Consider the following 27,577-nt stretch of genomic DNA (forward strand, 5'->3'; position numbering starts at 1 on the left):
ATATAACTATTGTTTTTAGGTAACTTTGTTCTGTTTTAGAAATTTCTATGAATAGCATATGTTGTACCATGACCAACATATTCTGAAGGGAAAAGCAGTTAATGTTCGGAGACATACACTGTACAATCCGTCCAAAGCACTTTCGGAGATGACTATAGAAATTAGCATATCTATATTGAACTCTTTAATGCATGGCAAGGTTATTTTATTCACAACCAAGTATTTTACAAGGGCAAACGTTTTGATGACTGTCTGTCATCTTCATCAGGGCAATACTGACTAGTTCACAGTCCACTGAAGCTAGGTGTTACTGCTAACAATGCAGTCTTAAGTTTAAAGTATTGTTACATAAATAGATACTGTTAGCAACAATGGTGAGAGAACCTTGCTATTCAGTCATTCTGACGAAACCTGATGAAATTATTCACGGATATATCCTCTTTAGTTTACCATCACTGTTTACAAATATATAAAAATAATGTTATGGATATTGAATATCAATTAAGCTAGGAAATAGAATGCATGACCCCCTGCCATGCACGGGAAGAGGTCAAATGTATGACTTCTTGCCTTTCAACTGCTGTATAAGAGCCGTACATATTAAAAATTGTTGTCCCAAGAAGAATGTGAAAGCCATTATAAAGATTAAAATACAAAAACTGACTAATTGTAGTAAACTTTATCGTATGTTCGAGGATCAGCGTATGGGGCATATTTCTCTACATAAAAAAAACAACCATTCTACGAAAACCATCTACTTAACAAAGGACTTTGTTCGTTCGTTCGTTACTTCCTTCGTTTGTTCAGTCTCTTGTCGTGCCTTAATAGGGTAGCGAGTTCCTTGCTGTTTCAGTAGCAGGCCATATTTTACCTTCGAACCTTGAACCTTGAACGGGTCCTGTCTTCCATCAGTGAGCGAACTTCTGCTGTGGTGATGTTGCTGAGCCCAGCATCCCTTTTCAAGTTGTCGATGAAGGTTGTGCTTTTTCTGCCCATTTTCCTCCTTCCCTTTGTTGGCTCCCAGAAGATATGTATTTTACATTTAACCCCAATTTTACGTTCCTCCGAAGAAGGGTGAAGCCCCAATCGAGATGCCCTGCAGAAGATTCGATCCGGGATCTTCCGGTTAGCAACTAGTTGGAACTAGGAGCTTACCTGTAAGGCTGCTACCAGTTGAGCTCAAGGGGAATCCTCTAGGAATACGACCAGGAACAATCATATAGCCCCATCGTTAAGTAACTGCAATTAGCATTTCAATATAAGTGGGCAGTTAATCACGTTTCGAACAATTAATCAGTCACACGACTTAAGGGTCAATCTAACTGTCTTCAAAATGAATGAATGAATGAATGAATGAATGAATAAATAAATAGACAGATAAATAATACTGTGACATGGTTTTATCTTGTGCTCTCAAAGTCTACAGATCGATACCTTTGTATTTATTTATTTACAGTCGCCATGATCCCACAAAAGCCGTGCCTTTTCATCAAAGTGACACTGTAATCCACCCACGGCGTCACAAACCCATTGATTGGTTGCTCGTATGTCAATAGGCTTTATCCCTCAACATCGCCTGCCTCCCCACATCAACGCCCCCCTCCCCACAACATCGCCTCCCTCCCGACAACACTGCCCCCTCCCCACAACATCGCCTCCCTCCCCACACCAATGCCCCCTCCTCATAGCACTGCCCCCCTTCTTAACAACATCGCCCCCCTCCCCGACCCCTTGCCCCCCTCCCCACCCCTACAATTTTTATAACGGGTATTTTTTTCATTATATGTCTTTTAGATAATCTATGATCTCTAAACCTATTTTCGGCAATCCACCTATGTTGTTATAACATTTCTTTTAGAAAATTTAAAAGTAACGTTACATCTTTATGGTCAATAGAGCGAAACATTTGAAACGTATGAACAAATACGTACAATGTTCACTACACCAAGTGTTCAAAGCCGAAATACAGGGTTTCTAATGCAATTTGCAAGACTACTTGGAATTCTGTTTTGAATCTCATCACTCAGATATCTAAATTTGTAAGTCTCTTTGTTTGCCAGCGGTCTAAGCTAGGATCGGCAGGTTTTTGTAAGGGTCGGTCGGGTCACCAGGTACAATTTTTTTTTCCTAGGCCTTACAGATATCGTTATTTCATCCGTTTTGCGACCCTGATACTCAGCAACTTAACATTGTTCACAAGACCGTAAATAATGTGTGCTAGTTAACATTGGCTATCTGGTTTATTTCAAGAGATTGTGGCATGTTTCCGTGACAATATACAATAATGGGTTGTGGGGATACAATTGGCCGTATCTCCATGGTGACCAGATTTGAGACAGGATACTTCACGACCTATTGTGTATGCAATAAACTCTCAAAATCATGTATGCAGTAAACTCGAAAGCCAGTAAATGAATAAATAAAACTTATATCAAATGATAAAACAGAAAAAAAGGTTCATGCCAGGTCATGCATGTGCGTATCGATATAGACCGTCTATATCTGCCACGTTCTTGACTTGCGAATGTGGGCTTTGTATTGACTTTGGGAAGAAATCGAAGGTAACCTGACATCGTGTATTGTCTTTTACAATCTATGGGAGCTTTGTGGACGAAAACGGGGCAATCAAAAAGCATTCTAAGCCATGTTGTGGTGGCTTGAAATCTATAGCAGTCTTATGAACTACGCATTTCTACGCACACCACACATCCCCAGCGTGCCATTTAGCTATTGGGAATATTCCATTCGCTTCTGTTAATGTCTTCATCGAAATGTCCTTTTGTGACCTTCCCATTTAGATGATCTGCAGTAATCTCTGTGTTGCCCGTTGAGATACGTACTAATGGTCGCAGCACCGATATATCTTATTGTTAATATCTAGATAATGTATTTTCTCTTCAAGAGATTAAAACCTACCAGGTATTAGGCACTACTATGTTGATGTAATTCTTGACCGATTCTACGATTGAAATTAATGAATTCAACAATAGGGCAGAAGTGGTGATTCTAAATCTGATCGTGATGCTGACTTCGTAAAAAGCATGAGAACATAAAAAGGTAATAAACGTCGTGACCGAAAATGCAGACCATCAATTCTTCCATTAAAGCAACCACCAGGCAGAGGCAAACACCTTTACCCTCTAAAAGGCAACCAAAGCAATATTAGTGCCAAAAAAATAGAAATAAAAAAAATGCTGAAATCTTTTTTGTAGTACCATTTACTATCACTGTCTATCACATTTGTGTAATAACTTTAAACTTTATATGAGCATTTTAACACCCTTTAAAAACATGCCATACAATGATCCCTTTAATTTCGCGAGCCTACGAAAACCCGGGCGACAATGTTAAGTGAGTTCTCACATTACAACGAAGTCTTATTTTTCTCCATCATGGACGTCGCTATACATTGTGAAAGTGATGTTTGAACTAATCATGTATAGAAATGACTAAATAGATTGACGTTCCAAATCTGATTTGGGGGCTCTAATATTGCTTTGGTTGCCTTTAAAAAACAGGCCAGTCCATTTTTACATAGTTAACCCACCCTGTCCTATGTAACCACATGTTCCAGCAACAATTTTCCTCATTCCTTGAGTGGTTGCTGAATCTAAGATTTGACTGTATTCCAAACATTCAGACATCGGAAGGGTTACAAAACGGTAAAATGATAATGGTAAAATTGTTAAAATGCTTCCCACACATTTCTATGTATAGGGATGGTGCCCATCTCAGTTTCAGTAGCCCCTGGATCTATGATTATATGTTTGGGCCAAGGGCTATAGAAACGGAGCTGAGCACTATCAGCTCTCTTTTTTCAACTCCAATTGTCTTTCTCATAAGTGCTGAGTGTAAAGCAGAGAAAGCAGTATCTGTCATTTAGCAAGATTTTGATATGACCCGGTCGGTGTTTAAACCCTCCGGTTTCCGAATGCAATTCGGACACTCTACCTGCTAGGACATTATACCGATAGAAGTATAGCCTATGAGGAAATTCGCAGAAGAGGCCTAGAAATTGAGAAACGTTCCACACCCTGTACGTACGTAATTTGTCGCGTACCGTGATAGGCATGATGTACTTTAATGGTCCAGGTGGGACATCTTGGTTATATGGCTCTTTATGGAAATTTTTGCAAAATAATCAGATATGCCCCAAATTGAAACCAAAGCAGCAAAGCTTGTGTAATACTTTCCAAATTTGGGGCATATTTGCATAAATTTGTATGAATAAACCTAGAACAATGATGTCCCGCCTGGATAATAGTACATCATCCTAAAATGATTGACAGACATCTAGCTATCATTCTATGATCCATGACTAATTATGCACAGGATGGTCTACGAGCGTTCTGTTCAGGTTTCTCCTCCTGTCTAAAACTAGACTTCTATACTCAAATATGCACAAAGTTCCATGAACACACACATCCGGCTGTTCAATTACACCCTTTTGTTGCAGTAGGCTTAGGTTCCCCGCTGGTTAGCTAATACAGTCCGTTTGTCACTATTGTATCTTTCAGTGGATTATTCGTCTCAATTTGCGTCCTGTCACCACGCTTTCGTAAAGTACGAAGGCGACATTTGCAAGCAAATGTGTCGTGGCGTACTGGTAGGGTGTTTGTCCCAGATCCCAGATGTCCTGGGTTGGAATCCCCTGGCATACCCCGACGTTGTGTCCATGAAAGGCACTCTACACGTATTTCCTCACTTCACTCATGGGAAAATTAGTATCTATCTTCGGTTAGGGACGTCCCTCGGATAAGTTAGATGATGGTCCCGTGTTTGAGGAGAGCCACATCTCGAGCACATAAAACAATCCAACAGTCTAAAAAGAGAATTGTACATGTCCATCCCAGAGGGAGTGTATCAAATAAATCTGTCCGGATATGAAGCTTGTACTCTTTAGGGCAAACCTGGTTCGTTACACCATGTGGCGGTTTACTGGGTATGCAATACAAAAAAAAAAAAATGCGTTCATCATACTCCCATATACCTTCAATCCTCCTATTTTCATTCCCTGACAAAATGTAACTTATTGAACGCGGCACGAAAATCAAGCTAAATGAAGAGGCACGAACCAGACAGAGTAAACATTCAGCTAATATGGATTGTACAAATTCAGGAACAAATTAAAATCAAAACATCCATAAAACTCTCCATATATCTGGAATAAATGTCGACGTCAGTGCCCATAACTGAACTATTCACGTTATTTTCCATTAACCTCCTAATGCAGGGGTGTGTTGGTACGCACTAACCGTAAGATTTCACGACAACTAAACTGAGCCATTGGAGGTCAATTCTGACTAATGGTATCAACTAAATTTAGAATGCCTCGTAGACAGAACACACCCCTACAACTGACGTCAATGAGAAGATCTGTTGTTCGATGGTTGAGAATTCCTACTAATCTTATCCTAGCTGTAGGATGCATAAAGCCCCCCCCCCCCCTCTCACTGGACCCGCGGCACGCTGGTGGCGTTGCTGCGGCCGATCGAGTTGACAAAGCACTCAACGAATTTTAGCTTTATGCTTTGTTGTCTTTTTGGTCATACTTGTACGTTTTGAACAGTATTCCCATTATAAAGTCAAGGATAACACACATCCAGTTTAGCACGCAGCGACGCCGCCAGCGTGCCGTGGGTCCGCTGGTCCTAAACTGGATGTGTGTTACCCTTGGCTTTACCATTGGAATATCATTCAAAACATACAGGTTTGGCCGAAAAGACAACAAAATACACCAAGCTTAAAAAGATTCGTTTTTTGTCGATGGAATTCATCGAGTGCTTTGTCTATTCGATCGGCCGCAGCGACGCCGCCGGCGTGCCGAGGGTCCAAAGAGAGCGGGCTGAACTCCCAACCATGGTCTCAAGAATTTTGAAAGACCATGGTTGGCTATGTATGACAGGGGCTTGACGCATGACTGTATGACTTCTTCGATTGGTCGATTTACGTTTTCCATTTACGCTATGATTTGTTGAATATTAGTACTCCGTAATCCCTGACTAATTGCGCCATCCCCGTATAAGATTCGATCATTTCACACTGGCGTTGCTGTAATGCTGAAGATCCCTAAACAATATCAAGTATCCAACATCAATAAAACGCACTATCGAACGACAATCGAGGAGAATTTCCAATATGGCGATTTCAAAGAAATGGTCACTGAGATTGTAATCATCAATATCCTTGTGACAATATATGTGCTGGTTTGGAAGAGAAACTTGATGATATTCTTTAGAAAATAAAGCAGTATGTACGGATTTTCTCCTGAATTTTACCAGTTGCATGTGCGTGCTTCTTTGCACGCAGGTCTACAAGTCAGTAAGACTGCGTAGTCACCATCATCAAAATTTATTGCAAGTTCTTGGCCGTAAGCTAATTGCAGTTACATTTAACATAAAAAGAAACGGACAGACAGTGAACAATATAGTATTCTACAACTCTACAACATGATGGTAACGGTTACCGTGTGTCAATAATATTAATATTGACAATAATCTTTATTTCTAAATCCATGGCATAAGGATACATACAGATACAATAACGTAAAATATGGCTATTCTATAGATCTAAAGGATGTTTTAACGTATACTATTGGGGGAGGCTTCTACGGTGGATGCAGAGGCAAATGCATAGCCCCGCGGTTTTAATTATATTAAAGGTGGGCTTTGTGATTCTAGTATAAATGTTATTAATGGAATAAATGTGGACATGTTTTTTGAGGATGCACCTATCGACTATTCCGTGGCAATTATTGTCCTTCTGACGACGATTTGCTCTAATAAACCTCCTTACCCCCAAGTGGTTTGTACTATACTTAATAACTGGGTACCCTTTGGCAATTAGTTACCACAGTCTGTACCGAACGCTTTACCCAGGGGAGCTACAGGTTTATGACTGTGCACGCTCTGATTTCCATTTCGCTTCCTCCTGGGACTGAACTGCATCGAACAGTCAAGCACACTCTTCGTCAGTAAATCGATAGAATGTATAACCCCGTGCATTCCTGTGTTCATTGTTCAGCGTAATGTAGAGGAACTACCGGATTCGTAACACTAATGCCTTAGCTTTACCTTGACATTGGAAAATGAGGTTCGCGTAGAGGAAGTTTTAAGTGGTTGGGTGTGAAAATCTGACGACGCTAAGGGAAGACGATGGTCTCCATAGTCTTGGGGCGCTGCCAATATTGCTCAGAGAGCTATCTGTCTTCCGCTGGCAAGGATGTCTTCCAGTAGACAACACGGTGCTTTATTCTTTCTCGAGGGACGGAGAGTGAAGAAAGATCGCTCTAGCCTGAAGAAAGAAGGTAGGCGCGCATCCAAGTTCTAACCGCCTTTTTAAGACCCAAAGCACGATCTGGGATTAGCTGTCCTTTGATGAAATATAGCACGTTCATGATGAATTTTTGTCTTTTTTTTGGTACCCCCATGAAAAATGGTGGTATGTGTCTGTGTGATTTCGTGTGTGTGTACAAGTGTTTGTGGTTCCAGATATCCGTGGTCAGCATAAAAGCTCAGGACTACTGAATGGACTGTTGTGATGTGGGAAGGCGTTGGAAAACCAAAGGCCGTGATCAGTTTTGTGCCCCTTGCTGTGTGACCTTGGCAATGCAGCATAACGTCCAGTTTTTGCCTCTTTTGTCCTGGACATGTGCATGCCATGGTCTTCTTGTATGTCGGTGTTTTCGGGTGACGTAGTATCTCCCTGTGGATGTCGTCTACTGTAATGATGCTACATACATGCTAGTTACGTGCACAAGAGCAACAAATCATAAATACATACGAGATGTTGAGTAGCATCCCCGCAATAGTAAAAGTGCACAAAAGATAAACTTTGACGGTAGTGAAGAAAGCTTTAAGTCGAAGTTTTTTCCCGTAGAGGATAGGTCACTTGGAAGGCCCTTTACTAGCCCCCAGCTTTAAAAAAATGTAACATCTACCTTGCCCGGTTGCACATACGTAACTATCCACTAGTGGTATTTATTATTTAGGTACGCGAACGAAAAGTAATAGATATGAATTAGAAACTTAAAATATCTCAATTAGCAAACATTTTCAACATTTACAGGGTATTAAGTTGCTGATGACTTGCACCTGTAGTTTAAAAGGAGAACAAAACCACCTTGTTCATTATAAGATCAATGCAAAGTTATGAGGGATATGAAGAGGTTTTTCGTTAACTCGGTATATTGATAATGAACACGTTGTACGTTGAGCAAGTCTTCATTATGTCTATCAGCAAACCACAAGATCTTTACCTCCCAATTTCCTAAGCGTGCATTGCCATCTCGCCATATCGTCTTGTACTGAAACTTATCTAGATGCTGGGCCCCATGAGAATGTCTTAAGTTTTATCTACCTAGGCACAGACTCTACTTAAGATGAGCTCGTTTATTTGTGCATTGTTTCTGCTAGCGCAAACTATTAATATTTGTGAAGGCGCATGCCACAAGAGACGGCTGATGAAATTGATGATTACCAAATAACCTCACATAAAGAGGCGGAGAAGATTTTGGGTATTCAAAGCATTTCCTACTAATGATTGAATATATATCAACTCTAAAGAATGTTATATTGTCTTATTTTGATTCAAAATTATTTCCTGTCGCCTTGTGTCTGACCATTTATATGATTAATAAAATTGATACATATTTTACTCATTATCCACATTTTCTAACTGTTGTGTTTCTTAATTCATCACAATCTCTTTGAAAGATTGGTTTGGTATCTAGGATAGTGATTATTTCTAAAGTACATAGTCGAGTGTTTCGCCAATTTGGTAGTTAAATTAACATTTTAGGTACCCCAAGTGGTAAAACCTTTAGGATATAGAGTAGCAATTATGTATTGATTTACACATATCCAAAGCGCAGGTCATGAAATACATAATTTTGTATATTTGGATTTGACACAACCTTTATGATGCATTTATCTTGTTTGCATGGTGCGACTTGCTTGGACATTATTATTCACAATTTGGAATTTCAACAGTCAAAGGTTTCCCAAACTTATGATTTGAATGTTTTTCAATTAGACGGATGTGTGTTTGTGTGTACATGTGTGTGTGTGTGTGTGTGTGTATCTGTGGTGTGTGGGGGGGGGAGGGGGGGTAGTCTGAGTGTGTGTTCGTTTCTTTGTGTTTCCGTATGTATTAGTTTTTTTTACCTGTATGTATTCGTGTTAATGTTTCAATTAGGGCATTGTTCAAACCATATCTCCTCACATAAAGTTCCACAGTAATGTTTGTGAAGAGCAGATCTAGAGATCACCACATCAACGAGTAGAAATTGGACATAATAATGTTCTCTTCAATAGGTGTGTTCCTGTAGCACAACTGGTAACAGCCTCACAGTTCGGCTCCTGGTTAGAACATCTCAGTTTGGGCGGCACCCGTCTTTTGGAAGGGACGTGAAATGGGGGTCCCTTGTTCTAGGATGTGCCTCGAGCACGTTAAAGGCGTAAGGCTGGCAACCCCTCCCTGTACAAAAATACACCACTATACACTTCAAGGGTCTTAAAAACGCCATCTTCAAGAATACCATCAATACCTCTCCAATACAGTGAAGGTTAATTATCGCCACGGGGGACGTATAAGACATAACGCAGCCTCAATTAAAAGGAGAATGAAACACGCGGCTTTATTGCTTGCATGGTAATGACAAAAGTCACATTAAGTCGATCCTTGAGGGTGGTTGACGGATCAAAGCATGCTCCCGGGGTTTTAATCTAACTATTGTTAATAGTTGTAATCTAGTGCGACTTTATTGCCTGATGGTTACGGCGGTGTCGTGTCACGCGAGGTCATCACCAATATAAGTGACAGCTAGAGCAGCTTGAGGAAATGATGTTAGATCTGCTCCAGATTGTCCATGGTGCTAGTTATAATGTGAATGGCCGCAAGTGGCGTCGAATGTCCGAGTGGCTAGGATAGTAGACACGAAATCTAGAGGTCACGATTTCGGTACCTGGCATTCCTAACTAGACCTTGCATCCTTGGTTAAGGCGCCTTACACGACTTTATCCATGGGTGAAGATGAGTACATGACTTCGATTAGGGAGGTAAAATTCAGTGGAAAAAGAGGGAAAATCGTATTATGCTTGAATGCGATAAGAGCAGCAAGTGGATGTAGAATAGAATGAAATCCAGTCCCTCTCTCTTCCGCTCTCTGTCTCTTTCTCTCTCTTCCTCTCTCTCTTTTTCTCTCTGTCTCTCTGTCTGTCTCACTCTCTGTCTGTGTCTCTGTCTCTCATGATCCGATGACTCTTTCCCTCTCTCTCTGTCTCTGTCTTTCCATATCTTTCTATTTATTGATCACAATACATGGCAAATGAGCAAGTTACCTTCAACCAATTGCTGAGGCAAGTCGGATTGATTTTGCAGTTTGCGTGTGGTCATTATCGTGACAATCAATGGCTTTGAATTTGAACACGATCGACATTGTAGACCCTAACGGTCATCCCATCGCCTTTAGGAATGGACGAGGAGAGCAATGGGAAGGTATAGACGATTCCATAGTTAAAGTTAAAATCCTCCCGCATCATAAGCTATATAGGGAGGTACCCATCTCCGTTTTATAGCCCTGGGCCACATTGTGGTGCAATCACTGCAGCAAGGGACTAGTCCACTGGCAGTGGAGTGTGTTTAACTTCCATACTGTTTCAGAAGAATGTACCATTCTATTAAGTCTTTTATATGACTCAATGCGCCTCTTATCCAGAGGTGTCCTACCCGGACACGATCTCGGGCCTTCTGGTTCCAAGTAATCAGAACCAGATGTAACAGAAGCGCAGACCACTACACCACAGGAACACCCAGAAAGAAAATCCATACAAGAAGTTTTTCTAATAAGCGACCACCGATGTCCTTTTGTTTGTAAAAGAAAAAGGCTTCCGTAATCTTTTCAGAAACTTTTAAGTGGCAGATTTATTAGCTATATGACTGCAACAAACCTTTTCTTTTTATAATATTTAAATCATCACTATATCAAATCATCGAACCATCTATATGTTGAGCATATCGATAGCCCCAGAGAAATATGGCGAGACATGTGTTTATAACTATAAACAGCAATGAATTGTTTTCTCCTTGGTTGAGATCGATTTCGATTGATTTTGAATCAGTTCACTTCGGCATACTTCTTGCTTATTGATTAAATGATATCCCAGTAGTTTCTTTGGCGTCAATTTTAGCTAAGCCCATCGTTCATAGAAGAAGTTATTATCCTTTGTGTCTGGATATTCCATAACCTACATCATAGCTCATTTATGGATCATCTCATGGCCAGCTCACGTGTGCACCCGAGAGTGTGGTTTCCAATTTGTCATCATTTCGTATGCTGGTCACGTTCAAGTTCTAGCTCTACAGTAATGACCGTTAGGCCTACATTCCTAGACGGCGATCGCGCTGTGACCTCGCTGCGACCTAGATTGGATTTGTGAAACCATTGATTTCATAAAGAGACTATAATGCAAAATGTAAAAGTATGACTGGAAAAAAATAAAACATACCATGCGTAAAGATCTTTTGTTTATTGATGAAATTCGCTCAAATATGTCAAATTTTAGGTCGCAGCGCAATCGCATCGATGATACTGCCTGTTTTATACAAACCGTCACAAGTCATTCCCATGAAACTATTACCGGGTACGGCAAGAATCACCGGGTACGGCAAGAATTAACGGGTACGGCAAGAATTTTTTAATGATAAGAATCAAGTTTCATACGTGTGCAAAATCATTAATCTGCATCAATACTTCACGATGTTAGGCACTTATGCTGCCAGATGTAAAGATTTTTGAATAGCAACAAGTTATTTTTATGCAATTCCAAATCACTCCAGCTTCATTAAAGGTTGATTGCTGGCGCTTCCCCAGTGAACTGTCACTGACCTTTGATCTCAACTAACCTTAACGACTTCCTCAAATCTATGAGGTTCGTTACGTAGGCCTTATTTTCAAAAGTATCTGTTTTTTAAAAGTAAAATCAATATCTACTGAAGCAACTGACATGTGCTGCGTACGCCGATGTCTTGGATATGGAGCCAGAGCACGAAATAACTGGTTTACATTTAAAGCAACGCTTATTGTAGTAGAACAATAACTTCTTCGTCAGCGAAGCCAAGTCAAGAATTGTAGTACACATGTAACATGTAAATTCGAGTTGATTGGCATGGTCAACACGGGATTGAATTCACAAAGAGGGGCAACTGTATAAAACTGTAAGCACAGTCTGCGTCTAAATAGGGTCATAATAGCTGAGCTCATATTTGCCAAAATGAACCACATTTCAACCTTAAGCTTGGTGCTCTATTTACTTGTTGCATACCCTGTAAACCACCTAATGGCGTAAAATATCAGGTTTGTACTACAAGCTGTATACTGTATATCCGGACAGATTTATTTGATCCACTCACACAGGGATGAACCCCAACTCTTTCCGATAAGCGTGTTGCGTCACTTATCGAAAAGAGCTGGTCAGGGTCCATCCTAGTGTGAGTGGATCAAACCTGACAGACTGATTCTGGATTGACATCTTTAAAAGGTGACAGTCACCTGTTATGCCAATACTTCCACAGATGTGGTAAATCTCGAGAGTTAAAGACATAAATAAAAGATCGGCCTAGATTTTACAGCATTGAGCAACTATACATTATAAAGAAATGCTAAAATTACCCTTTTGTTTCAATAGAACGTTAAGCCCCCCTTTCACTGGACCCGCGGCACGCTGGCGGCGTCGCTTCGTCCTAAACTGAATTTTTGTTACTCTTGACTTTATAATGGGAATATCATTTAAAACGTACAAGTATGACAAAAAAGACAACAAAACATCAATGCTTAAAAAGATTCGATGAAATTTGTGCTCGGTCAATTCGATCGGCCGCAGCGACGCTGCCAGCGTAACGTGGGTCCGGTGAGAGGGGGCTTAAGGTACATGACATTCATGTATTAGGTAGATTAGCCCTCAGATATATAAAGAACTGTAGTTATGCACCAGCCATACTTTGTACCTTGTACAATTGTTGCGCAGTAAAGTTATCATGACATAGGCATGACATAGGACGTAAAATCGATCTAATCTGACTAATGACAGTAATATTCCCCGTGGACATCATGCTAAATATGATTTAAGTAGCAATTATTACATTCATGAGTGAACTAATAATAGACATAATGAGTAATAAAAAAAACACGACGTGGTTGTGGTAATAATATTACTTAGGAAAGACAAATAACGTGCTAGTATATTGGTTGAAAATGCATATGCGCCTTAAGCTTTTCTCCGTACGCTTCTGTACTTTTATGAGTAGGCGGGTTGGAACTGTTCAAATAATTCACGACATAATTTAAACGTATCCTTTCTATATATGGTAATAAAGTCACCTTTACGAATACGGAAATGTGCCTTTACGAACACTGCTGAAAGATTTGTGATTTTCAGAAAGTTTGCTCAAATATTCATATTCTAGCTGTATCAGTTTTACTTTTTATCGAATATCTCTGAATTGGAATCCAAATTGTGTACTCTATTTTCATAACAAAAAATAATGAATGTATGAGTTAGGTTGAAGTAAATGACTCAAAATTCCCTGACAGAAATGGTAACATATCGCTACCATTCCTCATTTTGATATGCGCAGCATACTGTATTGTTTTTAGTTTGAAGTAAATCGATATTCTATTGCCTGGTCTCAGCGGCAAAGATAGCCAAAATGAGATGCGTCGGTTCATACATCAATAAGAGATGGCTATGATAGCGCAGGCGATTCTATTTCCGCTTCTTGCGTGTGTAAGTCTGTTTTAATTTCCTCCCCAACTTGACAATGGCCTGTCAGCTCATTTTAAAACAAACCTGCAAAAGCAGCCGATTTCATAGACTGTCTTAGGCCTAAGAAAATAAACGTTGTGTTTGTTATGACAGTCCTGGAAAAATTATGGTCAGTAGGTCTGGACTTTTGAAGATTTTAGCCTAGCTGTTCCAACAAATATAGTTAAACAATATAAAACTGCATCAATATTTTCAACATCATATAGTAATTAGACAGATATACATAGAACAAGAGAAAGAATGTTGAACAAACGAGTCCAATCTACTAGACATTCTTACAACAGCTGTTCAAAGACTTGATCTGTCAAGAGAATGTGAAGTCCGTAAGAAAATTTGCCCGAATTATGTTTTGAATTTCACCACTCAGATGTCGAAAATTTCACGTCCCTTGCCAGCAGGAAAACCTCCAAAAAGGCTAGGATCTGCAGGTTTTTGCTAGGGTCGGTCGGGTAACTGGAAACACTACATTTTTCGCCTAGCCCCAAGAGTTTCAAATCAAGACAGAAGTTGGTGGTTCGTTTCGTATTTTACCGCAAGGGGGGATAAATAATGCAGAAGACGTGGAACCCGAGTGACCCTGCAGGGGTTTTATGTGTTCTTACTTGGCTTGTTACATGGGTATTTCATTTATCTTCTTGGTTTGTTGGGTGCCAATGGTCTGTCGGTTTCTTGGTCTCGTTCCAATTGTTTCCACGTCGTCGTTCCCAAATCCTTAGGTTTAGGAGAGAGAGAGAGCAATGGTTGGGAGTAATTGACTTTGAATTTATTTCAATGCAAAAACACGATTCAATTTTGACCACCAGGTAGTAAATACTAGTGTTGTGCATGCACCACACATTATACAACAAATATACAATACAATTCTAAATGCAAGGCAATGAATGCAATTCTAAACGATAACAATGATAAAAATAAATAACACTTGATTTTCACTAGAGGATGTGACCTGTGAGCGACCAAAAATTTATGAGATCGCTGAACAAATTTGAAAGACAAAATAATTTTTTCGCTTTTCCTGCGTTTTGCTGTCTTATAATCCATGCTCTTTGCCTTGGCGTCGAAGTGGCTACTAGGCTAGTGGACAGGAGATTGAAAGGTTAAGGGTTCGAGTCCTTGCCATCCCGGCTTGACACTGTGTTGTGGGGAAAGACACTTAACGCGACTTTTCTCACTCTACCATAGTCTAAAAATGGGTACCTGGGCAAAGGGCAAAAGGCGGTGGAACGAAAGGATTGGGCTCCACCTTCCAATACCTTGCCCTAGACACAGGGGATAACGATATGATAAGTTTATGCAAATTCCTGCCCGAAGGCTAATTGCAAATAACATAGATAAAAGAACAGGGTACAAAATAGGTATAAAAGCGGCTAAACTAGATTATACAAACGTAATTGTCTATAACTAGTGAAGGGTTTGACTTCTATTTTGTTAGCAATGGAATATGTAATGTCCAACCTTTTCTATAATTTGTGGGATTTTGGTAGTTAAAAGAAGAATCGCAACCCACTGTCATACGGCCTCAAACAAAGCTTTGGGGTTATTATCCAGCCAAACTTTTGATATTTCACTTATGAAATCAAGCGTCACGCAAATAAAAACTTGGTCGCTCAACGGTCGCTCAGCGATCGCCGTCTAGTTTGAAAGACGCCCTTATTACCGATCAAGTTTTACGATAAGCTATAAAGCAATAGGTCAAGTAGACGGCAAAGTGGCGTCAACACGTCAATTCCAGAGATATATCTGTCCGGCAGCGCGCTTGCAGAGGGCTGGAAAGTTCTCACCCGCATTCATCTGGACTTGTAGAGATAACCCATCCAATCCCTTACGGTAGCTCGCCATTGATTTACCAATACCTTCCTTCTTTTCCGCATTACTCCAATGCCTCAGGCATCAGGTTGCCGGTAGAACCAGTTGATGTTAGGATCACTGAAAAAGGTATGTTAACCTTAAACTTCATTACGACGACCAGGTCTACTTTTATTAGTATATTTCACGCTATGTTTAAACGGATTTCAAGGAAGGAACGTTCGTCTATGCATATATAGAAAGATTGCGGCAATGCTTGATCTGCCAGGTTGATTCCTCATACCATGATTGATACACACGTGACACTTCATTGTTGTGCGTGTCGATATGTTCATCTTGGCTCAAGATGCATCGGTTTTCCTCTTTCCTTCAGGTCAATATTATTCACAAAACGTGAATTGATAGCCTGATTTCATGTGCAGTTATCTGAAGTATAGATAGAGGGGGAGGTCGAGGGTAGAGAATCAGGAGAGAGAAGGGGGGAGAAAAGAGAAGAGGAATGGTAACGTATCAGTGATTCTACGGTGATGGACATACCATGCATAGTCCTGCCCACGTTGTCATTACCGCTATTAATTCACATGCCTTTTCATTAACAGCACATCAAAAAGAATGTCCTCCGTCCCACCAACCACAACGTATGGTTTTCACGATCGTACTTAAATAACGATAATAGCGTCTACCCTGCTTCGTTTTTTTACGCTTTCAAGTCGTACAGTCTGATTTTAATGCACTATTTTAGGATCCGTTCATGGCCACTGTCTAGTCAAACGCACTAAAAAGTCGTGGATGAGATTTTCCCTGCAATAAACATGCAGATGCTATATCGACAGTTTGAAGTTAGTCCCTTAGACTACCATTCCACTAGACGGCAATCGCGTTCTGATCTCACTGCAATCTAAATAAATTGGATTTGTGTAACAACGCTTTCTTTATTGGAACACCATTCAAAGTGTAAGAATGTAAGGATGTGACTAAAAACAACAAAAGCACACAATGAGTGAAAATATTTGTTTTCTATCTATAAAATTAGAGATTTTTTCGTTGAGATTTCTGCCAAATTTTAGGTCGCCGCCCAGGTGGAATGGGGGCATTACTTCTTTGTACTGGACACCGACCGCTGAGGAACCATTGAGCGGTCAGAATTAGATTTTTATGACCCTCGGTTTTATTACGATTGGACTATGAAGCAGCACAATGAAGTATATAAAAGATAACAACTCACGAAATTTAAACAGATTTGTGCTTCAGTCTAATAAATTCGTTGAGCGATTGATCAATCACATTTTGGTCGCTAAGCGGTGGGTGTAACCATTGCCTACTATAGATTTGATGATGTGTATGATATGCACGGGTACCTCTGATGTTATTTCTAATAGTCCGTTCGATTAAGCGCCCTCTTGCGAAATAAGTTGTCATGACATCTGCAAAGTTGCTGCCACCTGCTCTACAAGCAGTAGCGTCTGGACAAAGGCTTCATTGCTCTCTGAAGCCTTTGTAATAAAATTACACATAGCGATTATCGATATCTTATAATGCGTAGGAAAATTCAATGTGTTCCATGATTTGATACAAAAAATTAGGTCAACTGACTCCATTTGTAAAACATTACACGACGTTGTTATCGGACTACTATTGAATACTTTAGGTCGTAGCTTTCCATAATGGTCTCGCTACTACAGTACAAGCTGGAAATTTAAACGTTTACACATTGGTACAGATATGTTCGTTCCATAAATGTATGAGCCAAGCTGTAGTGCCTCTAGCCTAAAGACTGTTATGGTTTAACAACACGAAATGGTCTCAAATACCGTATTTTTATGTGGTCCTCCATTCCCCCCTTGTAGTAATGTATGCTATATAAAACTCCAATAAACGGGACTCGGTAGTTAGAGAGAGTAATTTCCTGTGCAGGGAAATTACCGAAAATTATAGAGTCTTACAAGGAAATGAACTTCTCTTCGTAAAGAATTTTATTTTTGTCCATCACCGCCCTTATACAAGATGGCGACGGCTGTGGGTCAAAAGCATAGTACAGAGCAGTAGATTTAAGAGTAGAGAAGGTTGAGAATGCTATATGTTACGTATTTTTTTCTCTCTACACCCAGATGACCAGATAGGTCATATTCGTATCACGTTGGATTAGCGTCACTCTCTCGGAGAATCTTCATCTATAGAGGGTTTCTTGAAGCGTGGGACGAGGTGACATCTGGAGGTGACCTCTTCATTCCACCTGTCACATAGGATGAGGGATGAGACTTGTTAATGGCATTTATGCCCCCTTTTATGCACTTTCTTTCACCTTCCAGAAGATATACCGGGGCCCCGATAGGATTCACTGACGTACAAGACTGATGTTGGTGACGGGCTACTGCTCTGTAGACCTGACAGATTGAGACTACGGACCCCGAGTATTTTATCAAACGTTAGGACATAGGCTATCCGTAGTGTGACTCCGTTAAAGCAGGTGTTTTATTGCCCTTTCTTGTGTACAACTACAGATCCTACGATAGAGTTGACATGCCTGCAGCTGGAGGACACAAAAAAGAGGATGGACGCCGCAAAGAGTAAGCACAAGACGAGAAGCCATCTTGGTCCCACGGCTAGGAGGCGATGGAAGATAGCTTGCACCATTCTCACCTGGGTGGTCCTATTGTCGTTAACGGCGTTCACAGGTAAATTCCATAAACATTAATCATATACTGGTTACATAAATCCGTCACTATGAAAAACACTGAGTTTGAGCGATCTCTAGTGCATCACCCCCAGGTTTGTACAGTAAAGAAATACAGGAGTGCATTATACTGGGGGACGTTTGGGTGGGAATCTGTTTGGACATATCTTTTCAGGGTGGCAGAATCATGTACCCTGGTGGAAATATGTTAGTAGATATCATGTATCGTTTATTTTTGTCTTATATATTGTTTACCATCTGCGGAGAGCAACATTGAAAGACCTGTTTGACCGAGCTAGCTGCAAGTGATTTTCGAAAGCATGGCTCTTCGGTTCAGTACATGTGTTGGAGGGCTATGTAATTGGGAATTAGATGGAGTACATCTATTAAGTCACGGTAGACGCTGTTAACATCTCAGATCACATAAAGAAAGGGAATTACCCATGCGTTGTCGTAAAATTCTCGTACTGAGGCGTCCATCAGTCGACCATGTAGATTTCATCGGAGGCTGTTCTGTATTTCAATCAGCGTTCAAAGCTTCGTATCGCCCTATTCATGTAGATAGCGACTCTGAGAGGTAAAAAAGTGTTTTAAAAGTCTATATCGCGACGAAGAAATGGTCACAGTGTTCAGCATAGCACATTCCATTTCACTCGCTCCACAAAACTAATAGAATAGTACAAGCTATAACGTATCTTTAAGCTACAACTGCCTGTTACACCCCCATTCCACTATGGGTGAACTATAGCTATCAGTCACACCCCCATTTTCACAAGGGTGAACAAAAACTGTCGGTAACACTAGCCTCCGTTGCAGTCCTTTTCCCCGCAGCGTTTTTTTTTTTCAATTTTTTTTTGGGGGGGGGGGGGGGGGCTTCGTGGCGTATCTGCTTCGGATCCCGTATCCGCCGTGCCCCTGTGTCCGCTATAGACCCTGCAGCAGACACAGGGTCTATAGTGGACACAGGGGCACGGCGGATACGGGATCCCAAGCAGATACGTGGCGCCCCCCCCCCCCCCCAACAAAAATTGAAAAAAAAACGCTGCGGTGAAAAGGACTGCAACGGAGGCTACGGTAACACTTTTATTCCACTAGGGCGACCTCGCTATGAACTCGCTGCGACCTAAACTTTGACGGATCGCTCAGCAAATTTATATGTGAAAATGATTTTTTTACGCTTTGTTTGTGCATTTTTGTCCTTTCAGTCATACTTTTGCAATTTGTATAATAATACAATTATGAAATCAACGCTTACACAAATCTAGTTTAGACAGCAGCGAAGTCGCAACGCGATCGCCGTCAGGTGGAATGAGGTCATCCGGTGTGAAGCAAAAACTAACGAAAGGTATCAACATCCATCCGTATAAAAGGTTGCGGCGGAATAAACGTCATCGGGATAACACGTTTTATAACTGTTTTTAATGAATCCATCATTTGACATGGAGGTTTAGATTTACGGTGTTTACTACCTTACATGTAAAAACATATTGAGCGGTTGGCATTCAAACCTCTCTTAAAAACAACAATATTTGATGAATAATAACATGGCAACGTTTAATTAATCTTAAGGTTGGCAGCTGCTCCAAAAATTGGAATATGATGCTAGAGTACAGGATTTAAAAGACAACTAAGCACACCTGAAAATCGTTCTTTATCTTTAAAATTCAGGGGTGTCCCTGAAGCTCAACTGGTAGCAGCCTCACGGTTGAGCTCCTGGTTCAAAGTAGTATGCTGCTAACTTGGAGATCCCAATTTAATCCCTGCCTTGCTTGGGGGATATCTCGGCTGGGGCTGCACCCGTCTTTCGGAAGGGACTAAAATTGGGGTTCTATGTTTGAGGAGGTGCCCTGAGTACGTTTAAGGGCAAAAGCTAGCCACCCCTTCCTGTGAAAGGACCCCTGATACTAAAACAGCAAGGAAAAGTACTTCCCTTTGAGCCACTAGATACTACAAAGGTCTGAGCGATGTTTAAGATTCTTTGAGCAATCTGTCGGAATTTTGGTCATTCAGCGGTCACAGCGCGCTCGCCACCTGAAGTGGAAAGGGGATATAAAGCAACTACCATACACACACACGCGCATCAGCATAACTAGCTGTTGCTATTTGTCCCATGCGAATATCCAACAATCTGGATGGCGCAGTAATAGATCAATACTTGACATTGTCTATTGGTCGTCAGACAGGTTCGGCTCTGTCTGAGTGAGCACAGATGCTCCATCATCGAACAAGCTTTAGGGCATCATGTGGCCGAGTATCGATCCGTGTGGAACCTCCATTGTCAGAAGATCGTTATCAACAATTTCAGAGTCATTATAATATGTGCTCGCCATTTAACTCGTCTAATTCCGAGTCAGTGTAAAGAGTGTGTTCCACATCTTAACAGCTAAAAAAAGAATTAAATGGGACACAGTGTCTAGTTCTGTTTGCGCTGCCGGCGGTAGTTGACCCAAAAATGCCGCCTTAGTTAGAAACGTAGAAACGATTTATTAGCAGAGCATGAAGGTGCCCCTGCACACAATAACGCCGTGGACTAAGAAATACATCACCACGGACTACTCTATCGATTTCTAGTAAAGGTACAAAATGTGGAAAATTAGGATGTATTGGAAGTAGGTAAAAACCACTTGTCTTCAGATCCCTTTCTTCAGATGTTATCCGTTTCGGCGTCGGCGTCGGTGATTGACTGCTTATTGATTTAAAGTTGTTGGGGTACTTTGAAATTCGGTCCAAGGAATAATGAAGCAATTTCACACCACATCGTGATAAGAAGCTACCGCAGATTTGTCTTGAAAGACCTCAAACCTCGGACAATATGTCCCGATTGCCTCCCGCTGAATATAGATTGCATGAACAAATCACAGTTTGCGGTCGGAATGACAGGAGCTTTCCGCAAACCACCAATGTTCTTATACGTGTTTATATTGAAAATGATTCTGGCCATGACCCGTGAATCTATCTTAAAACTATATAGATGGATGTAAAATACAGTTCAATATTGTGCTGTTTGGGTACAATTTGTCAAATTAGAATACAATATGTAAACCAATGTAGCTAACCTAAACACAAAAGGTTTAAAAAGTTGATTTCGCTCGATTGTATGTCCGTTAATACGGAACCAATTGTATGTTGATTAGAATCATTGCAAAAGCTTAATTACCATTTACAATGATATTCCTCTTTTGTGCCATATCATTGGAATGCAGGTATCGTTCCCGTTTTTTTATGATTTTTTTTATGTAGCAAGCACTATGACTGGTTTCGTCGTTGGGTTACTATATACACCGCCTCAAAAAGTGGTAAAACTCCCATGCCAACGTCAGACACTGTGTTGGCAGGGAAATGTCTGCACTTTTGTTTTGTGACGTAGTAACACAGCTCTGGTATTCAACCATTCTATACAGGATAATGATAAGTATAGTTATAAAGGGAAATATATAAGATTACCAACGATGCATGATACAAAAAGATTAATAACGTAATAACAAAGATATGATTGATTTACCCGCCAACGAAATCAGTCACAGTAATGCTACATGAAATCGTGGTGAGTAAAGATGAGGTTTCCTTTTAAAAAGAAAATACACAAGCTTTTCAATAATATATAAGTATTTTTCAAAATAGGACATATGGTCAAGGTAAATTTTGGCGCCTTTGTTTACCTACCCAATCACATAAATAGCCCTGGTGCTCCACCCATAAATGTACGATCAGAGTAAACTGGATATCTTTATCAAGGACGGCAAATAAGATTTGCAATGGTATATATCATATGATACGATCAACAGAAATCAGTTTCCGTTTATTGTGTTTTAGAAATGTATACAACAGATGAGGCCCCCATTCCACTATTTGCGATCAAGCTGCGACCAGGATTGGATTTGTGTCATCCTCGATTTCATAATTGGAATATCATGCAAAATGCAGTACAAAAAACGTATGACTAAAAAAACAGCAAAACACAGAAAGCGTAAAAATAATCGTTATCATTTGTGAAATTTGTTGAGCGCTCTGTTTAATTTCAAGTCACAATGCGGTCGTAGCCAGTTTGCCGCCATAGTGACAGGGGGTGTAAATAGTATCAACCCTGCCCTACTGACGAAGAATGTTTATCTCCACTGTAGCTTGGCTTTATCTGAGAGTCGAGAACCTAAGGACAGAGAAGGGGCAACTACAGTCCAAGGTTGTTGACGATGCAAAGACTATGGTAAACCTTCAAATAAGAACTAATAGATTATCGAACCAAAAGGACGAACTCGCCAAACGAGTCACGGATGGAATCTGCGAGATAGAGAAGCTCCAGAATGCGACAAAGCTGTTGAAGACGCAGTTGGACAGTGTTTCTAGTCAGCTGAATGTTCAAGATGGTCGACTGAGGATGGTTCAGGATCGCCTCAGCTTCATTGGAGGATGCTACGACTGTGTTGTTAGAGGTGAATGTCCAACGCCTTGTCTTGTTTAGTATACTAGTGAGGCCATACTGATTCGATCGTATGGATGACACCCGCTGTAAACTGCAAAATTGATGCGAGAGCGTGAAAAAATTTTTTAGCCAAAAAGACTTATTTTAAAATCTGAGTGGTAAGGAAGTTTTTACAAATGACTGAACATATAGTATGCTAAACAATAAATTCACCGACAATTTGTTTTGTTCTTTCACGTCTTCTTAGAAAACCTTGGAAAACTTGGAAGACTGTTTTTCCAGTTTCGACATATATTTGCACATTTTGCAGCCTCTTTGTACGACAAACAGAATTACAACAAAAAACTTATTTTTTCTTACTTGGAAACCTACGAAGACAGAAGCGTGCGCGGATGTCATCCACATAATCAAGTCAGTGTACGTGGCCTAAGCTTGAAAAACAGTAACACGCTTTCATATAAACGCTCACATCTACCCATGTGGTAACTGTTCTTTTGTGACTTTAAATGGTATAGTTTTATACCATGAGTGCAGTTTATTCTCTTGTTGTTACCTGTTTACAACAAATACGAAATTGTTTTCACTAAGCTTAGAATATATATTAACAAGACCATAGCACGTACAGGTCAAAAGATACAAAAACGGAAGTTCTGCTGCAGTACCAAGGTCACATGCTGGGGGGCCCAAAATCGACCTTGAATTTCGGCTTCCCAACACCCGCCCACATACCAAATATCATCGAAATCCATCAAGAGGTTCATGAGTTATGCTGACTAGAGTAGTGCGGAAACACAAACAGACAGACACACTCACAGACACACCCTAAACTATATCTCCATTTTTCATGGAGATAATAATCACGTTCATTTATACATCCATATCTATACATTTGGCAACTTCTCATTGATGACTTTGAACGGTGTGGCTATATACCGTTATGTACCTTTGGTTATGTTACGCGTGAATTGAAGCTTTTTCGTTATTGTTATTTTTCAGACTGTTCCGATGTGCGAACACGTAACGTGCTCAGCGGGATATACCCAATATGGCCTAAGAACTTCACCAACGCCTTATACGTGTTCTGTGACATGGGGCCATCCGGGGGTGGCTGGACTGTCTTACAACGACGACTTGACGGCAGCGTTAACTTTTACAGAAATTGGACTGAGTACAAAAAAGGGTTCGGAGATCTTGGTGGCGAGTTCTGGCTCGGAATGGACGCAATCTATCTGCTATTGAGCCAGAATGCGTACCGCTTGCGTGTCGACATGGAAGATTGGGAAGGCAACAAGGCTTACGCTGAATACAGCTCCATCCAGTTAGACACAGAACGTAACAACTATCGGATACGTCTTGGCACGTTTTCAGGCAACGCCGGAGACTCTATAGCCGGCACAAATGCCACCATGGATTACTTCACCAGAAACCTTAACAACATGCAGTTCAGCACTAGGGACAGGGACAATGACGGCTCCTCCAGGAATTGCGCGCTGCTATTCAAGGGAGGGTGGTGGTACAACGACTGCTACAACGCTAACTTGAACGGGATATACTACCGAGGTGGGAACTATACCGATGCCGTACAAGACGGCATCGAGTGGTCCACGTGGAAAGGGTGGCGGTACTCACTGAAAAGTGTGAGTATGAAAATACGGCCCGCAAACTTTGTGCCATAGGACGAACACATTCCGCCTTCTTATATCACGCGTTGTAGTACGGACGAAGAGATGGTAAAACTTGACTTTATTTCCAATCACTGACCCTGAACAAAAACATCTCATAATATCAAGAAGGTTACTTGTATACTAGAAAAAGATAGAGGCCATTTGACAGATACTGACTCTGAATGTATTTCAAGAGCTGCCGTGCCAATATTCGCTAATGACGAAGGATCTACAGTGTAATAATTAGCATTACGTTTATAAACAGACATGTCAACATAACGCATTGTATATATGTACAAAATACCATCATTGTGATACTTGAAATAGGTCTTGATAAATCTACTCGCAATATCTTTCATGTCAAGGTAAACCTTACAGTACCACAACCAGACAATAGAATACCCATGTAAACAGTAGTATACCCTCATTGATACTAAGGAATTGAACCAGGCCAATTCTAATATTTATGATTTAGTTAAAAACCGATATTTTGTACAGATATTCATTACACTGGTTTGTTGATATACCAATTGTAATGAATTGCAGTATATTTTGGTCAATTTGCTATTATTCCGCATACTTGGTGGCAGAGCGTTGTTGCTTCAAGACCTTGTTTGCTGATTTTATTTGTATTTCTAACTCATACCGCTGTAAAATCAGCTGAACCAGGACTACAGGGCCATGATCTGTTTATATCCTTGCATGCGACACTATTTTGGTGTGCTACAGTGTGAGTTTCACTTTTACATTCCGGAATGTGGACGTTTCTTCACAGGTGAAAACATCCTTCGTACAACTTGACGTGGCGACAACATGCAGCAACAGAGGATGGAAATAACTGTAATGCATGTTAAAAACTTTGATAAACCCCTGTTACACATTCTCGACCTTCTGCAACGACTTTATTATTTATCATCTGCAACGAAACTCACCCTACAAAGGTGGGCGCTGGGTTATGCTAGGGTCACATTTCACATCCGGGGCCCGGCCGGGCAGTCTTTGGCAACGAAAAGTATGATACAAAAGATAACAAAAACACAAAACGTACCCAACATTATTCAAGAGCATAGCTTTTGCAAATTCATTAATATTCACTTCGATTTTTCGTTTCCGCCCGGCCGAGCCCCGGTTATGAAATGTGACCCTAGCATTAGCAGTAGTCTGGAATCCGTCCTATTCTACTTCCAGTTCACTCCTATCATCGTATCAAAGAAGAATATGGCTCTCCAGACTTTGGTTTCTTCTTCAAAATTTGTACTTGGCTTTTTAAAGATTTGCAGGCAATCTAGCCGACCAACTGCCAACAATAACGGTCTTGCTCACGACTAACCTCCAACCATGGTCTGGAGGAGGTCGGGAGGCCGTGGTCGGCTAGGTGTGACAGGGGCTTACCTTATAATGGAAGAAAATAAATTGCAGCACACAGCCGACGTACGGATCGTAAGTTTTTTTTGGAAAAATGGTAAGTCAAATTGCAACTATTGTTGCTTGGGGGCTTTTTGTTTTTACAAATATCATAGATTACCTGTCTACTTACATGTAAGTGCGAGTTGTTTTTGAGTTTTTAAGTTTATGAAGCGGAAAATATGTTACTTTCTTTGCTATTGTCCACAAGACAACTTATTGTATTCCTCTGGCCTTAACATCACAGGTCGTGTTTATAATGTATACTGATACATCGTACCAGATATCATAAGACAACAACTATAGATTACATGTCTCTGGTATATTGCTTGATAAACCCTATAGCAGCTATTGTAAATAGCTGTTTAAGAAGCATTTTGAAGAATAAATGCAGTATTTTCACGACTCCATTTGTATGTGGATTATTTTATGTTGTATGTGTATGATATTGCCGATAAACGGTGTGTATAAAACGGTCAAAGTTTGAAATATGTGCTGAGCCATGTCCAACGTCTACGCCAAGAAGATGGTAACAAAACAATCACTGGATTACAACATTCTTCGGGAACGTATTTTTTAACACCGTATCAACTATCTATGTATGTAATATTATGTAGATACTTTACATATGGGACCGGACATGTAAGCAGCGACACCTATGGCTTCAGTGCAAAGCGAACCGCGGTCAGAATTACCTTGAGGAAGGTGACAGACGGTCACCAAAACGTCGGTTCGGATTAACAGTGACTTACCAACCTGATAACACCATTCATGAAAACCTTCAAAGACCTTCATAGTATACATCCCGTTTAATATATGTATATTTTGTACCCTTACTAGCCTGTGTTACACAACCCCCCCCCCCTGTCGGGGGCTGATTGGGCCTCCACCTCTCACCACGAGAGCTTGTGGGCATACACCCATTCCCTAACCATAGATCAGGATCTTAAACAACTATGACAATCAATCCAATAGGCGCTGAGCATTCTCTGTCACCATGGAAACCAGTCATCATAACGTGGTGATAGTTCTTAGGCTGGCAACAATTGGTACCGTGGTCCAAGTCAGCTTATATACATAAATCAACTGGATTAGGATGTTTCCAATTCTCCTGGCTTAGAGTGGTTAGCTACATGTATGGCAACCACTCGTATAATCTTCATTCGTATTCAGATACATAGTACAGATACAAAATACAGATATTCAAATCGAGTATGTTGACCGTGTCAGTTCCTTCATCGGAGTGAGGAGGGTTGACACGGTAGCCTTCGCGTGGATTTGTTTAAGGTGGATGACAGGTTGCGAATCTGAGACCCACACACTTTTGGCATCCGTCTTCTCCAGGGGCACCAATTCGAGGGAGACGTGCTGGTTCTGGTTGGGATGCTTGCAGCGAGCTGCCGGATGACTCTTACGCTCGAGGTCCGCCATGATAACAACAGCCCGCCTGGCGCTGCTCTCGTCCGCCAGTTGAAGACAACTGCCGTTGGAGACTTGTCCCTCTAACTGAGGGGGGAATACGTGTAAAGTGCCTTTCCCAAGGGCACAACGTCGGGGCGCAAGTTCGGACATGTCTCTGGGCACAACCCGGGATTAGATCATTTGTTAGCTACAAATATTATAGGAATCCAAACAGCGGAAGATCAGCTAGAAGCTTGATTATAGTCAGCCTAGTCGACTGCCATCCTAGTACCCCCACCCCCCGAATTGAACTAGAGTGGAGATCTCGCTGCGTCTGCACTTCGACCTAAAATTAGGAAGAACGCTTAACGAATTTCGTTGATTA

The 27,577-nt window shown here is 40.8% G+C and overlaps 1 protein-coding gene across 1 annotated transcript in view; it reads left to right on the forward strand.

Annotated features, from left to right (window-relative positions):
- LOC136432210 (angiopoietin-related protein 7-like) overlaps positions 1–26,196 on the forward strand; it is a 67,849-nt gene extending 41,653 nt beyond the window's left edge. Inside the window, exons 3-5 of the mRNA XM_066423254.1 lie at positions 18,131–18,304; positions 22,425–22,733; positions 23,720–26,196. Of these exons, the coding sequence (XP_066279351.1) occupies positions 18,131–18,304; positions 22,425–22,733; positions 23,720–24,399 (1,163 nt within the window). The 3' untranslated portion in view covers positions 24,400–26,196. The remainder of the gene's footprint in view (positions 1–18,130; positions 18,305–22,424; positions 22,734–23,719) is intronic.
- Positions 26,197–27,577: the final 1,381 nt, after the last annotated feature.

The sequence above is a fragment of the Branchiostoma lanceolatum genome, chromosome 4 (assembly GCF_035083965.1).
Source record: "Branchiostoma lanceolatum isolate klBraLanc5 chromosome 4, klBraLanc5.hap2, whole genome shotgun sequence".
NCBI classification, from domain to species: domain Eukaryota; kingdom Metazoa; phylum Chordata; class Leptocardii; order Amphioxiformes; family Branchiostomatidae; genus Branchiostoma; species Branchiostoma lanceolatum.